At 54.4% G+C, this 14,049-nt stretch overlaps 1 protein-coding gene across 2 annotated transcripts; it reads right to left on the bottom strand.

Moving 5' to 3' along the window:
• Positions 1-1,499: 1,499 nt before the first annotated feature.
• Positions 1,500-13,294, bottom strand: GGA1 (golgi associated, gamma adaptin ear containing, ARF binding protein 1). 2 transcript variants are annotated; one of them, XM_054055993.1, is made up of 17 exons: positions 13,137-13,294; positions 11,750-11,834; positions 11,397-11,472; positions 10,663-10,761; positions 9,221-9,344; positions 8,745-8,845; positions 7,575-7,655; positions 7,017-7,154; positions 6,802-6,883; positions 6,286-6,393; positions 5,848-6,003; positions 4,985-5,049; positions 4,664-4,842; positions 4,268-4,551; positions 3,812-3,981; positions 3,471-3,581; positions 1,500-3,301 (listed from the first exon to the last, which is right to left on the bottom strand). In XM_054055993.1, the coding sequence occupies exons 1-17, from the start codon at positions 13,165-13,167 to the stop codon at positions 3,191-3,193; spliced, it is 2,001 nt and encodes a 666-aa protein (XP_053911968.1). In that variant the 5' UTR covers positions 13,168-13,294; the 3' UTR covers positions 1,500-3,190. The 2 variants fall into 2 exon arrangements, with proteins under 2 accessions (XP_053911968.1, XP_053911969.1); XM_054055994.1 differs by lacking the exons at positions 11,397-11,472; positions 13,137-13,294.
• Positions 13,295-14,049: the final 755 nt, after the last annotated feature.

The raw sequence follows: 14,049 nt of genomic DNA, 5'->3' as shown, positions 1-14,049 counted from the left end.
CTTCCCCACCACGCAGGGACAAAAGCTGGAGGGTGAACAGCAAAACCATCCCTGCACCCTCTTCTGTGCCTAACTCCCTCCCTGCCATTGGCAAGGCTCTTCGAAGAGAGCCTGCAAAGCTGCGGTGAAGAGCTGTTGCCCAGTGCCTTGGGGAGGCCCCCTTCCTCCCTGCACCCACAGCCGTGTGCAGGGCTCTCCCGAGCAGAGTGGCTGAGCCAAGCGCAGAGCAGCACCGCCTGTGCACAGTTGCACAGCGACCGCAAGCTCCTGGTTCCCAGGCTTGGGTGGTGCTTGCTCTTTGCAGAGCTGCACCAGGTCTCAGCTTTCTTGTTTTTACGGTCTAAAAAGATCTTCCTCACACCACCACCACTTTCTGTTCTGACTTTTTGAGGTGTAAACCTCACCTTATCTCTAGGCTACCTGCAGCTGGGACCTTCCTCCTTCTGCACCAAGATAGAGTGGAGGTTGCTCTCAGCTGGGTTACATGGCTGACAAAGGAACTATCACCCAAGCCCAGACAGGAAGCGGTCAGCTTATGAGCAGATGATAAAAGTGGCGGAAGGGCCACTCCACCTGTTCCTCAAAGCCAGAGGAGCAATAATTCGGGGACTGCTGGGCTTTGTTCCTTGGTGGGAGATGAGTTGCCAGTGACTGTGTAGTAAAGCAGTGCTGGCAGCTGATTTCAAGTGGGGACTGGACATGAGAGCACTGCTCTCCCTGCCTGAAACACCAGGTTGCTCTAAACCTGTGGCCAAGCACACCTGGTCCCCCAGCCACGAGCCATGGGGGTGCTCCTAACAGGCATTGTGGTCACTGAAAGCAGGCAAGGGCTTCAAACACCTATTGCAAAGACACAAAGAAGCCTCCCCAGATCCTGCAGTCTTCATCACGTGGTAGCCAAGCCACCAAAAGACCAGTCCCTTTCCTTCCACACAACGCTAGAGACCTGCTCCCAGCCCTGGGCTGCTGCTTACTGGAGCAGATACCCCTCTCTGCAACAAAACTGCTCATGGAGCCACTTCCTGCGAGGCAGCCCTGGGGAAGAGGAGGAAGCGCCTCTACAGGCAGCGGTAAAGCTGCAACCAGCCACACGTGGCACAGGAGCGAGCTCAAGCCCTGTTCCCTGTGGGCTGCAGGGCACCAACCGCTGCCCAACAGCTCTCCCTGGGGAAGGAGAGATGTGGGCAGCACCCAGCTCACAGGCTGGAAGTGACTCTGCTCTCAAACAGGAATTGAGAGCAGCCGGGGAACTTCCACCATCCCGGGAACTTCCACCATCCCCTCTCCCTACTCACAGGAGTGGGGACTTCCAACCGTCCTCTCTCCCTGCTCACAGGGGTGGGGAAATCATTGTGGCAAGGCATTGGGTGACTGAGGGATGAACTGCAAGATTGCACGGGCAGGATTTGAGCTGGAAATGAGGGTGGAATTCACTCCTCTGCACTCAGGGAAGGTGAGGAAAAAATGCATTTCTCGGCTCAAAAGGCAGACGGACAGGATGAGGAAAGAAGTCTTTATTTCCCATAAATACAGCAGATTCTTCGCACCGGGCGTTTCATTTTAAATCTGTTCGTTTGTTTGTTTTCTTTCATTTACAGAATTCTGCACTGAAAATATATACAAGTCTGTTCAAGAACCAAACAAGATCTGCAAAGAAAAAACCCATACAAAACCCTGAAAAGACCAGAAAGGGAAGTAAGACACAGCAGAACCCCAGCATAAGGACCTTGCTTCCCTTCTCTTCTACCACTTGCTGCACCCAACTCCAAGACACCTCACCTTCACTGCCCCCAAGCCAAAAAAGCACGAGGCACCCAGCTCACTTCTATCTCACACAGGCCTCCCTCAACCTTTGGCAAGCCAACGCAGGGCACAGCTTGCCCGTTTTTAACATCGGGCCCTGGTTAAACCAGCTTAGGGATGGGAAGCGGCTCCTATGGTTGCGAGTCCCATGGGGATGGGCATTGCTTGTCCCCTGCCACCCCCTGGTCTCCTCCTTGCCTGCAGATCCCTGCTCTTGTGTCACAGTGATCAGGCAGCTGAGGCGAGCCCCCTCCCTGCCGCAGGGAGCCAAGCCTGCCCACGGCTGCGGGCGAAGGTGCGCAAGGCACAGCTGTACCCCCCTATACCCTACCAGTGCAGAGCTTAGCCATGTCCTCTGCTGATGGGCTGGGCTCCAGTCTCTCCTCGACTCCCAGCCCATCACCTATCTCACAATGAGAAGACATTGAAGAACTGACCCTGCCGCTGTCCCCTACACTCTCCAGCCCAGCCAGTGTAGGAAGACCATATCCTGCTTCCTCTCCCTGTTGGGCAGGAGGCTGCAGGGAGACTCAGCCCCCACCCTCCAGCACACCCCTGTCACGCAGCACAAAGTCCGGCAGAGGTCTCCAATGCTTTCTGTGGTAGATAAAGCACATGCAAAGGGTGTGGGCTTCCTTACTGCAGAGGTTCAGTGCCCAGGAGATCCAGCTGAAGGGGATGGGAAGGCACAGAGCAATCCCTTTCCAGCTTCCAGGCTCCCACCCCAGCGCCCACTTCCCACCAGCAGCTCAGTAAGCAGCTGGAAGGAGGGGGATATGGGAAGATCACTCCCTCTGACCCCTGGAAAGTGGGGGCAGCTGCCCGCCTTCTGATACTGGAGAGACACCCAGTCTCTGTCCAGCTTTGTTCTGCATCAGTTCCAGTGCAATCTCACCACACAGGGAACCGCTGGGCACAGCTCCGTGGAGGGGGGTAAGGGGGACAAGACGGAGCACCGCAGAGCACAAAGCAGCTAAAGGGCCAGGAAGCGCAGAGGGGACAGGCAAGGAAAAGGATCTTTCCTTTGCTAGGCCTTGCCCCAGGCTGAGGCTGTTAAGCTCCTCATCCTTCTTCCCCATTGCACCCAGGGGGAAAGCACGGTTAGAAGAGAATCTGGACAGACTAGGGAGGGAGCGACACCTTCGGAAGAGCAAGGAAGGCAACCGTTCACCCACGCAAAGCTTTTCACTCCACTCCTAGTCTTGTGGGATGAAAATCTGGCATCTCTGCTCTCCTCCTCGAGGCATGCTCCCTGTGGCCCTCACCTGGCCATCTGGAGAATGGAGTGTGAGCAGCAGCCCCCAACCCGCCCTCCCCATCTCCTCAGCCCGCCTTGCAGGGCCGACTTCCCAAGGACTCTGTGGTGTAGTGCCTGCAATGTGCGGCCCTAGAGGTTTCCCCAGGACTCTGGTGGGGGGAACTGGTCCACATCCCCCATTTCATTGAAAGTTTGCTCTCCCATGGTGAAGGTCAGCTTGTATCGTAGCCTCACTTTCTCCTGGAGACAAGAGAGAAAGGATAAGCAGTCGGAGAAGAAATCCACGATGCACAAACCATTCAGGCCTCTAGGAAGCTGCAGAGAGTGCAGGGGACAGGGACAGGGTAGGCAGGCTTTGCCCATACAGCAAGATGAGCCTCTGCTCATGCCCCAGGGACAGTGCCATTACCTTCTGTGGGTTAGCGAGCAGCAGGACTTGCGTGATGGCACTGGGATGGACAATGGGGTTGAATGCTGGGAGCTCTGTGCCTGAGGGAGGCTGTAGCTTCACCTTCATCACCTAGAGAGAGAGAAGAGCATCTCACATTCCTGAGAGGGACTTGGCAGCCAGAGGCCCTGCTCCTGTATTTGGGGACCACTGTAAAAAAACATTGTGCTGGCTCCTCCTCATCTGAAGGTAACACAACTTGCTCTCAGCTCCCAAGTTTTGTCCACCCACCTTGCCTTTCCTGCAAAAGGAGAATCACATGTCATCCCGCTTGGTGACCTCAGCCTCAGCAGCCACCTTACCTTGGGGACAGCGGACTGAAAGACAATGTTGCGGATGGGCTGCGGGGCTGTGCTAAGCATAGAAATCACCACCACAAGCACATCAGGCCTCTCGGGCAGGGCATCCTTAGCAAAGTGGAAGAGGACACGGAAGCCATGCTGATCATACACTGTCACAGGGAGGATGCTGCCTGTAGGAAAAGTAAGGACAGGAAGCAGTCAGCCTGGAGGGAACTGGCCCAGCAACAACCTTTCCCCATCACTCAAACTCCATACAAGTGACAGAGATACCACTCCTCCTCAACCTCGACAAAATCCAACAAGCAAGAAGCTGCCTCACATTCTTCCCTTCCGTGTTCACGTGGTTTGTTTCACCTTCTTCACAACCTGTCAGTTATTTCTTTCTTGATTTGTTTGACTTCCTTGTAAATGGTCCCCCCCTACCCAAGCTTGTCCCGCTGTTTCACCCCAGCTCACTGGGTTTGATTGACTCCAGAGGCACAGTGATGTTGGCCAGCGAGATCTCCTGGGGCAGCACGGTGGCAGGAGGCCGTGGTGGGACTGTGGTACTTCCTGCTGGTGTGGTGGCAGCTTTTGGAAGTGTAGAAGGAGCAGGCAGCTCTGAGTTCAGGGGCAGTGTGGTGTTAGGGGAAACACTCTGGAGCACGGGCAGAGTGCTGGGATTGTGGGCTGTGGTGCCAGTACTGCTCCTGTTCTGGAGATCCCTCAGGGTGAGCCGGGGGAGTGCCTGCTGCTTCTCCCTGTAAGGAGAGAGAGTGCAAGGAGTGTAACAGGGCACTGAAACGTCTGTGTCCAGCACCCCTGAAATGAGAACAATAGGGAGAGATGCGTGATTACACTACTCCTGCTTACCATCGCACTTGTTGAGACTCTGGAGGCAAAGACTGTTGCAGCAGTGTCTTGCCCAGGAGGTCTAGGTCATCCAGGCCGCTGGTGGTATTAGAAGGTTTGGGGGACGATGTGCCAACATCTGTTTTGACTGGTGGCGTTGCCATGACAGGGGTGGTGCTGAGCTCATTGCTATCTGACAACTGTAAAAAGAGCGCATAGGAGAGCCCCTTAAGTAGGGTTGCATATCAGCTCCAACTATCAGACCTGACCCTGCCCGCCCCATTTGTTGCTTCCATCACCTTCGCCCACCCCTCGCCTCCACCCTGGCTCCCAGGATGTTACCTGGAAGCTGTTCCAGCCACTGCTGTCAGCAGCCTGGGCAGGATGCGGTGCTGGATCATTCAGGCCTGTTGAGGGCAAAAGCAAACACAAAGCTTAGATGGCAAGAAGCTTAGATGCCAAGAAAACAAAAGCATTAATCAGGGCCTGAACAAGACACAGAAGTAGCAGGACTGAACCACCAATATGGTCCCAGTCTCTGGCCTTCATCCTTGCATGGGGTAGAGCAGGAAGGGTGACAATATTTTTCTGCCCAGAGATCCTCATTTACAGTCTAATTCCTCCTGCTGTTGTAGTGAATACTACTGGGCTAACAAGCCCCTCCTGCACCTGGGGAACCATGTTGTCTACTTCATGCTGTTGTACTCAAAGCACCCTTCTTAGGACACAGACACTTTGTTAGGAAAAGCAGGACTCAAGAGCCTTCTAGGACTGGCACCTCACAAGACTTCCATGTGAAAAGTTCTGGAAGTCCCATCCATCTTTTGTCAGCTTGTGACTTCAGCTGACAGAAGTAAACATGAGCAGCTGGGGGCGATCCACCCTTGTGATCCCATCTTGGGACAGCCTTTGCATCCCTCTTGCTTTACCTGCCAGGTCAGTTTTCCCAAAGCAAATCAGAGGGCATATCCCTGCAGGCTCTCTCTGACTAGTCAGGAAAACATCATGAGACTGAAGTTCAGAATCATGACAGGGTCTTTTCCCCACCTTCTCCCTCATGCTAAGTGAAGGACACCTCTTGGTCTTTCATTATTCACGTCTCCCAGAGTTCTCCCTTATTTACGTTCCTGTCACAAGGAAAACCATCCATGCAGACTGTTCAGAGTCAAGGAGATAATAGAGAACTTTTGCTCTGTATTTCTCACCCAGAGACATGAGTTCATCATCCAGCAAGGAGACAGAACCAGCCTGGTCAGGCACAGGGACTGCTGAGCCACGTGAAAGGGTGGGCAAAGCTGGGTAGGAGGGGCCTGTTGCTGGAAGATCCAGGCCTGACAGATCCAGAAGTGCTGAGGTGCTGCCTGCAAAGGAGGAACAATCTGAGAGATGGAAACCTTACTCAATCCTTATCCAGTGTGCTGAGGTGAGTTCCCATCCTTCCTCACACCTGGGAGAGGGAACTCCTTCTGCACTCCCTTCCAATTCTCTCTCTTCACACATTGATCATTTCCTCAAGCCATTTCCTCATCTCACCAGCCCCACTCTGACCTCCTGCAGGTTTCACTTTTCCACTCCTCTCAATCTTCTCTTATATTGCAGCAAACCAGTGACAGGGTCCCTCTGCTTGACCTTCCTGTCCTCACCTCGAAGCGGACCGGCCACTGCCTCCCCATTGATCTCTTCTCCCCGCACAAGCTGCTTGTAGAGATTGATCACCTGTGTCAGATTGTCATTGGCCTGCAGGATCTCCGCTGAAATAGGAATAGGTGGGAAGTAAGTTTGAAAATCATGAAGAAACAAAGACTTATATCCAACTCTGCGTATTCCTTCAAAGCAAGGCGCAAGGAGCTGACAGCAGCCCACGGCAGAAAGCATTTTGGCAATTGTTGCTGCACACTGTATCAGGGTACATTGACACCTCCATGGCAGCCTCAGCAGGACACACTCAAGCATCATTCCTACAGGGAAGTCGAGGATGCCTGTAACACTGCTGATTGTTGCCACGTGACCCCCCTTAATGCCAGGCCATAGACTGATAAACCTAGAACAAACAGCACTGGCTGCTGACAGATGCCATGCCATGGGCACCCCAAGCACAAGGTCCCTGAAAGAAGACGGAGGGAGAAGGGGACAGAATGAGGAATGCCAGCTACGCTTACCTAGAGCTTCATCATTGTCTTCTGTGTCACTGGCGAGCCGGAAAAGCATGGGCCTCATGCGCTCACAGCGCTGATACAGCTCCTGAGGGAGGAGAAAGTGGTGCTGAGATGAGCAGCAGGATGCTCAGCTGGGAGTGCAAAACAGGCAGGAGAAACTTGAAAAGTCACCCATCTCCACTACGCTCAGGGAAGATGCTGGGATGGCCTTTCCTCACCTTCATTAGGTCCTCATTGCTCTCCGTTGTCTCCCCCTTGCTGTAGTTTGTCAGCATCTCTGTCAGCAGCTTCACATTGTTGTTCACCTCCTCTATGGCATTCACTCTTTTGGAGATTTTCTCCATGCGCTTCTGGTCCTAGAGGGGAAGCACATAGGGAAAGATGTCCTTGCTCTAGTCTACAACTTGTAGAGGATGAAGGCTGGGCCAGCCTACACACCAACTTCCCTGGACTAAGGCAAAGCAATGCTGCCCTCAAAACAGCTCCCACTCCAGTGGAAAACTCCAGACCATCTCTGGGCCAGCACTTGTCAGACAAGTGGAATCCTGCAGATTTAGTGCTGCAGCAGGGTCTGGTCCACAGAAAGGGCCCTGATCCTTTTCTCCAAGTAGCCAAGGGATGGCAGAAATCACACAAGGACTCTTTAGCAGCTGCTGCTGCAAATTTTGAGAAGAAGCTTTGTACGTCTGCAGCAGGACACAGAGCCACTGCTCCCTTAGTGCCAACCACTGCCACCCAGACCATGACCCCCAAGCTCCCCTTCTCTCCAGCCGCACCTCTTGAACCATCTCCTTGATGAGCTTGTTGGCTGCCCGGAGGTCCTCTGGATGGGAACTTTTCAGGAGACGAGCCAGTGTCTACAAAAGAGAAGGTACCTCTAAACTCAAGCTGAGGGTGTCAGTCAGAATCACTCCTGCAACGCTACAGCAGTAGGGCTACTCCTGCCCCAAACTCACACCTGGCAGAGGCAGCAGACAACACCAGCCGTTTGAAAGCCCAGCCACGAGAGCTTGTGGGCTATAAGAGACCAAGGAAAGAAGAAATACAACTGGTCTCCCTTTTCCCGTTGTGGTTCTGGTTATGCAAGACAGGTCTTTCCCTGAAGATCCCCTGCATTCAAAACCTGTTCCTGCCTGCCTGTTACACACGATGGAGATCTTGGAGCACACCGGCATCAGTACTGAGAAAAAGCCTAGTTTAATGCAGGAATTGCCATGGGATTGTAATGGACTCCTGCTCAGACCTCTTCATATGCCTCTTTGCAAGTGCAACTGGTGAAAAGGGAGCGTTCATAATTTCTCTTTGCCTTTTGTAGTCAGTGAACACTCCCACTGGCCACCTACAAATCCTCATTTGCACGCCTTGACCCATGGAGGTAAAATATATCCCCTACAGCAAACTGGCATCACACCTCTCCTGCAAAACTAGACGCAGAGGAGCCTAATACTTGCTTAAATGTATCAGCACTGATAAAACAGACGTTTGTCTGAGCGGTGACACAATTCTGATGGAAAGGCAATGCAGGACAGGTCTGGGAAGGTTTAAGTGATTGGGCAATAAGAGATTGCAGGGCTACGGGTGGGGAAGAGATAGCAGCAGCATCTGGGGCTGGGATTTAGACCTCATGGCCAGATAACTCAGAGGCCTGGAGACCGCCCAGCAGCAAACCTCCCAGAACCTGCTGGGTTAATGTCAGCGCTTCACCCTTTGCACCATCCTACAGCTAAGAGCTCCGAAGGTCAAACACTCCTACATCCCCCACCTCTCAACGTTTCCTTTGTCATGATTTTGGAACAGGCCATCAACATTCCTGTGAGGCATTTTCTGAAGCACAACATGTGGAGCAGGGGCCTTGACTCTTTCTGGACCTCCGTCCCAGGAGGACAGGAGATCCTGCAGCAGGAAAGACATTGCCTGCTGTCCATCTTCTTGCACAGGGCCCTTACCTTGGATTTCTCTTCATCATCAAAGATTATGTTCTTGGGCCGAGGAGGAGGAGGTGGAAAAGGAGCGTCGTCAGGCAGTTTGGGGTCACATTTCACAATCCCTGCAGTAGAAACCAACAGAGAGGTCAGGAGGCCTCACCCACTGGTGGATAACAGTACTACCTAGGTCATTTCTTCCCTAATGGACCACCAAACCCAGCTGCGACTGGGGGGGGTTGGGTCTGCTCACACTAACCATGATCCTGGATTGTGCTTTCATACAAGAACTGTACCCACTATATCAATATCCTATCCTAGAAAAATCCAGCATTGCCTACCAAAGCACTCACAAATCCCCAACCCCTTCCAATGCCTAATGGATCTGCTGGGTTTGGGGACAGAATAAGAGAGAGTCTGTTTCAGATTCTGCCCAGACAAAAAACAGAGGAAGGGCAAAGTGTCCGTCCACCTTCCCTTTCCAGAGCACTGCCTCTCACCTTGTTTCTTCAGCATCTGGTAGGCCTCCGAGATCTTTACCTCGTGAGGCAGCCCTAATGTCCAGCTGTACATCAGCTCCAGGATCTTTGACTTCACTTTTTCTGATGTCCGGCTGCCAAGATACTAGACGAAGAGAGAAGAGGTGGCTTGAAACTGATCTAATCCGTTGCAAGCCTGGCACGTTCCTCTCCTCCCCTCCCCTCCCCCAGGAGAAGTGAGACAGTTCCCAACGGCACAAGAAGGAGGAAAGAGGAAGCAAGCAGGAAAGCTCACGAGGCCCTTGCAGCATGTTCTATGCTGTGCCTGGTTCCCAGCACAGGAAACACAAGAGGTGGGAGAAGCGTTGCACCAGCAGCCCCTCAACACCATGCAGGGACAGGTGGAATAGCTCAGGCGGGTCTCTGTCGCCTTGTGAAATAAAGCATACTGCTTACAGAAGACGCTGGGTGAGGCTGCCCTTCAGGAACAAGTGGAGAGCAGGGCTGGGAGGGGACAGACTGTGGGTAACAGAACCTGAAGCAGGGCCCAGTCCTTTCTCTCAAGGGCACCCTCCCGCACAAGTGCCTGGCACCCTTCAGAGCAAGGTGAGCCCCAGAGGATCCGCGCCCAGTGGGGAGATGTCCAAAGGTTAGAGCTTTTCCCTTGCCATACAATCATCCTTCACTCTTCTCCCATGGGTCTGCTGGGGGCAGTGGAGGTAGAAACAGTGCATGTGCCACCAGAGGCTAGTGGCTTAACACAGAGGACACTTTCTAGGGTGTCCAGCAAGAGGACTTTAGGGTGCTGCTGTCACCATTCCATTCATCATCACAGATCACAAGCTGTGACTGCTAGATTAAGGTTTTCCTTAGTCATAATTTGTTTGTGTCCTCTTAACTCCATATTTGCTGGTGTTAACTGCCTTGACTGCATGGGACAGCATGCACAGCTTGCTCTGCTGCAGGAACAGCAGCATCAGCAGAGGAGCAGGTAATGACTTGGTGCTTCAGATGGACTCGCCAAAAGCACGACTGACCAAGCCTGGGCTTGCCCTCTGAGAGTGTCTCAACCACGTCGGGACACCCTGGAGAGACACGGTCACGATGTCAAAGCTGAGGGAGGTTCCTCAGCACATGCAGCACAGACAGGGCCCAAGAGAGATGCAGGGAAAGTGACTCCAGGAACACAGATGAGCTCAATAGTTTCAAAAGTGTGGATGCAACACACCTAGCTGGCCCTCAGCTTCCTGCATCAAGAATCAGCTGGGAGCAGAGGTGTGAAAGATCACATTCCTGCTGGAAAACTCACCAGGGAATGAGGACTAAATCTCCTACTAGCACTGTCCTAATTTCCCCACACACCAGCATGTGTTTGACCTTTCTGCTCAGTCACCACTGCTTCCCAAAGTGCTGCTGCTGCCACCAGACTCTGGTTTCCTCCAGTATGATTCCCTGGGACCCACCTTGGGTGACACCACTTTGATGAGTTCATTGAGGAACCGGAACTTGCCCACCTCGTCATGGAAGCGCTTGCCACAACTCTTCATGCAGGACTCCAGCACCTGGGGAGAGGAACTGGGTGAGCCCTGGCATGGGGTCAGCAGCAGCTTCAAGAGCCTGTTGCCCCCTGCTTGCCCTTCGCCAGGCACAGAGCCCATAGCTATCCTCACAGCAGTGCAGAGGGACACCCCCTTTCCCTCCCAAGTGGCCAAGCAGCCTCCCAGAGGGAAGCAAGGAGATTTTCCTCTTTGAAGTCAGTCTTTGCAGAGCTGGCTCCACAGCCCACAGAAGGGGATACCTTTAGAGAGCTCACAGACACCAGGGTTACACAGCATGGATCCAAAATGCAGTTAAGAATCACAGAATCATTTAGGTTGGAACAGACCTTTAAGAGCGTCGAGTCCAACTGTTAACCTAGCACTGCCATATCCACAAAGATCAAAAAGCTCCCTATGAACTTCAACAGGCTATGATCCTTCCTAGGAACAAGATCTCTCCTACCAGTCACCCCTCCTCTCTTCTGGAACTGTTAGCGTAGAGACAGAACCACCATCAGCCCCTTTCTCACCCAAGAGCTCAGAATGCTCCAGGGCCTTCTCAGAAGGACTTCAAAGCTTCCCGTGCTTCTCCAGTCAAACTGGAGCAATCCCAAACCCTGGCCCTCCATCTAGTTCTACCAGCCTGCAGATGCCCTTACCGTGAGGGCCTGGATAGCTTCCCATTCTTGCGGAGACTGGATCTTGTGGGCAAGAAGCCGGGTAGCAAGTGGAGGACTGGAAGGAGTGAGGGGAAGAAAAAAAGCTAGCCGGTTATTGATGAAAAGCCTGGTACTTGTGTTTCTATCTAGGAATCCAGAGTTGAAAAGCATGTTGCAGGATTAAGGCACTGATAAGTCACTAGCATCCTGTTGGGAACCCTCTGTTAGTGAATCAGGATCCCCCACCCAACCCCATTCTGAGAGGCTTTGTGCTCTCAGGACAACCCCTCTGAATCTTACTGGGTGGGCAATCATAATCCAGGAGCAGTCTGTGGAAAGGAAGAAGCACCTACCCCTCCAGTTCCTTATTGAGCTGCTCACAGAAAGCATTGATGCCATCCCAGTCCAGGTCCTTGTTCAGAGGGCTTGTTGCTTTGTCTGCAGAAGGGAGAAGGCGATGGTGACAAAGTCTCCTCAGCCAGTATTGTTCCCGCTCCCTCCCCATTGATTCCACCAAGTGCCTTGACAGAGGACAGTGCAGAAGTGAGCTCGATCTCACTCACACAAGCAGTGCTCTCTGACCTACAATGGCTGCATAGAGGCCTGCCCCAACGCTGCCTGCAGAGCCCAGCTGCACCCATGGCCCCAGCACCTCCACTTGCCACCAGTCCCCCTTCTCCACACCCAGGCAGGGCTGCCCTGACACCTTGCTACATGTGACCCTCAGGCCCCCTCCACAGCCAGGTGGGGTTGCCCTGACACCTCGCTATGTGTGACCCCCAGACCCTTCTTCACACCCAGGCAGGACCCTCCCTGACACCTCAATATGTGTGACCCCTAGACTCCCCTCCACATCAAGATGGTATTGCCCTGACACCTTGCTACCTGTGATCCCCAGATCCCCTCCACACCCAGATGAAGTTGCCCTGACAGCTGGTTATGAGTGACTGCCAGCCCCTCTCCACACTCAAGTAGGGCTGCCCTGACACCTCGCTATCTGTGATCTCCACACCCAGATAAGGTTGCCCTGACACCTTGCTATGCGAGACCCACAGACCTACCTCCACATCCAGAGGATGTTGCCCTGACACCTCGCTACATGCAACTCCCAGACCTCCTCCACATCCAGGTGGGGCTGCCCTGACACCTCGCTATAAGCGACCCCTAAATACCCCCCCACATCCAGAGGGTGTTGCCCTGACCCCTGGCTATGTGTGACCCCCAGGTCCCCTCCACATCCAGAGGATGTTGCCCTGACGCCTCACTACATGTGACCCCAAGACCTCTCCTCCAGATCTAGGTGGGGCTGCCCTGACACCTCGCTATGAGTGACCCCCAGCTCCCCCTCCACACCCAGGCAGGGCTGCCCTGACACTGGCTACGTGTGAACCCCAGACCCACCCCCCATATCCAGGCAGAGCTGCCCTGACACCTCGCTACCTGTGACCCTCCAGACCTCCCCTTCACACTCAGATGGGGCTGCCTTGATACCCTGCTACGAGTGACCCCCAAAACCCCGACATCCAGGCAGGACGTGGCCTGACACCTCGCTACCTGTGACCTCCAGCCCCCTCCACACTCAGGCAGGGATGCCCAGCCCCCTCGCTATGCGGGACCCGCAGCCCCCCCAGGAGGCCCCCCACTTCCTCACCCCCCAGCCCCTCCATAGGCACCTGTGCCCCCCCCAGCCCGGGCCCCATGGCGCCGAGGGGACGCAGGGCCGGCCCCAGCTGCACTCACTGATGCGCGCCTCCAGCGTCTCGGGCTCCATGGCGCGGGGCCCGCCCGGCCTTCCGCCGGCTGCTCACCGGGGCCACGCCGCGACGCCCGCCAGCCCGTCCCGGCGCCGCCGCGGGGCCATCAAGCGCCCCCCGAGCCGCCTAGAGCGCCGCCCGTCCTCACCACCGAGCGGCGGCGTAGAGCGGCCCCGCCCCCGCGCGCGCCCCCTGCCGGCCCGCGGGAGAGGCGGAAGGGGAGGGGCCCCAGGAGGGCAAAGAGCGAATTGAGGTGCGTTTGGATGAGAAAGGGGTTTGGGACGTCGTGCAGTGCCTGTCCGCTGCTAAACCGTCCCTGAGCGCTACGTCCACCCGCCTTTTAAATGCCTACAGATGTGGGGGGTCAGCCACCTCCCCGGGCAGCTGTGCTAGTGCTTCACTGCTCTTTCCTGGGCTGCAGCAATAGAAGCATGGCCAGCAGGTCGAGGGAGGTGATTCTGCCCCTCTATTCCTCTCCTATGAGACCTTATCTGGAGTATTGTGTCCAGTTCTGGAATGCTCAACATAAGACAGATATGGATCTGTTGGAACGGGTCAAGAGGAGGGCTACAAGGATGATCAGAAGACTGGAGCACCTCCCACAGGAGGACAGGCTGAAAGAGTTGGGGTTGTTCTGCCTGGAGAAGAGAAGGCTCGGAGGAGACCTTATAGTGACCTTCCAGTACCTGAAGGGTACTGGAAAAGGAAAAGGAAACAGGAAAGCTGGGGAGGGACTGTTTACAAAGGCTTGTAGTGATAGGACTAGAGGCAGTGGATATAAACTGGAGAGGGGCAGACTTAGGCTAGACATAAGGAGGAATTTCTTCATACTGAAGGTGGTGAGGCACTGGCACGGGTTGCCCAGGGAAGTTGTGGATGCCCCATCCCTGGAGGTGTTC

This window comes from Cuculus canorus, chromosome 1 (assembly GCF_017976375.1).
Source record: "Cuculus canorus isolate bCucCan1 chromosome 1, bCucCan1.pri, whole genome shotgun sequence".
Taxonomy (NCBI): domain Eukaryota; kingdom Metazoa; phylum Chordata; class Aves; order Cuculiformes; family Cuculidae; genus Cuculus; species Cuculus canorus.
The sequence above is the reverse complement of the archived record's forward strand: the minus strand, read 5'-3'. Positions and strand labels throughout refer to the sequence as shown.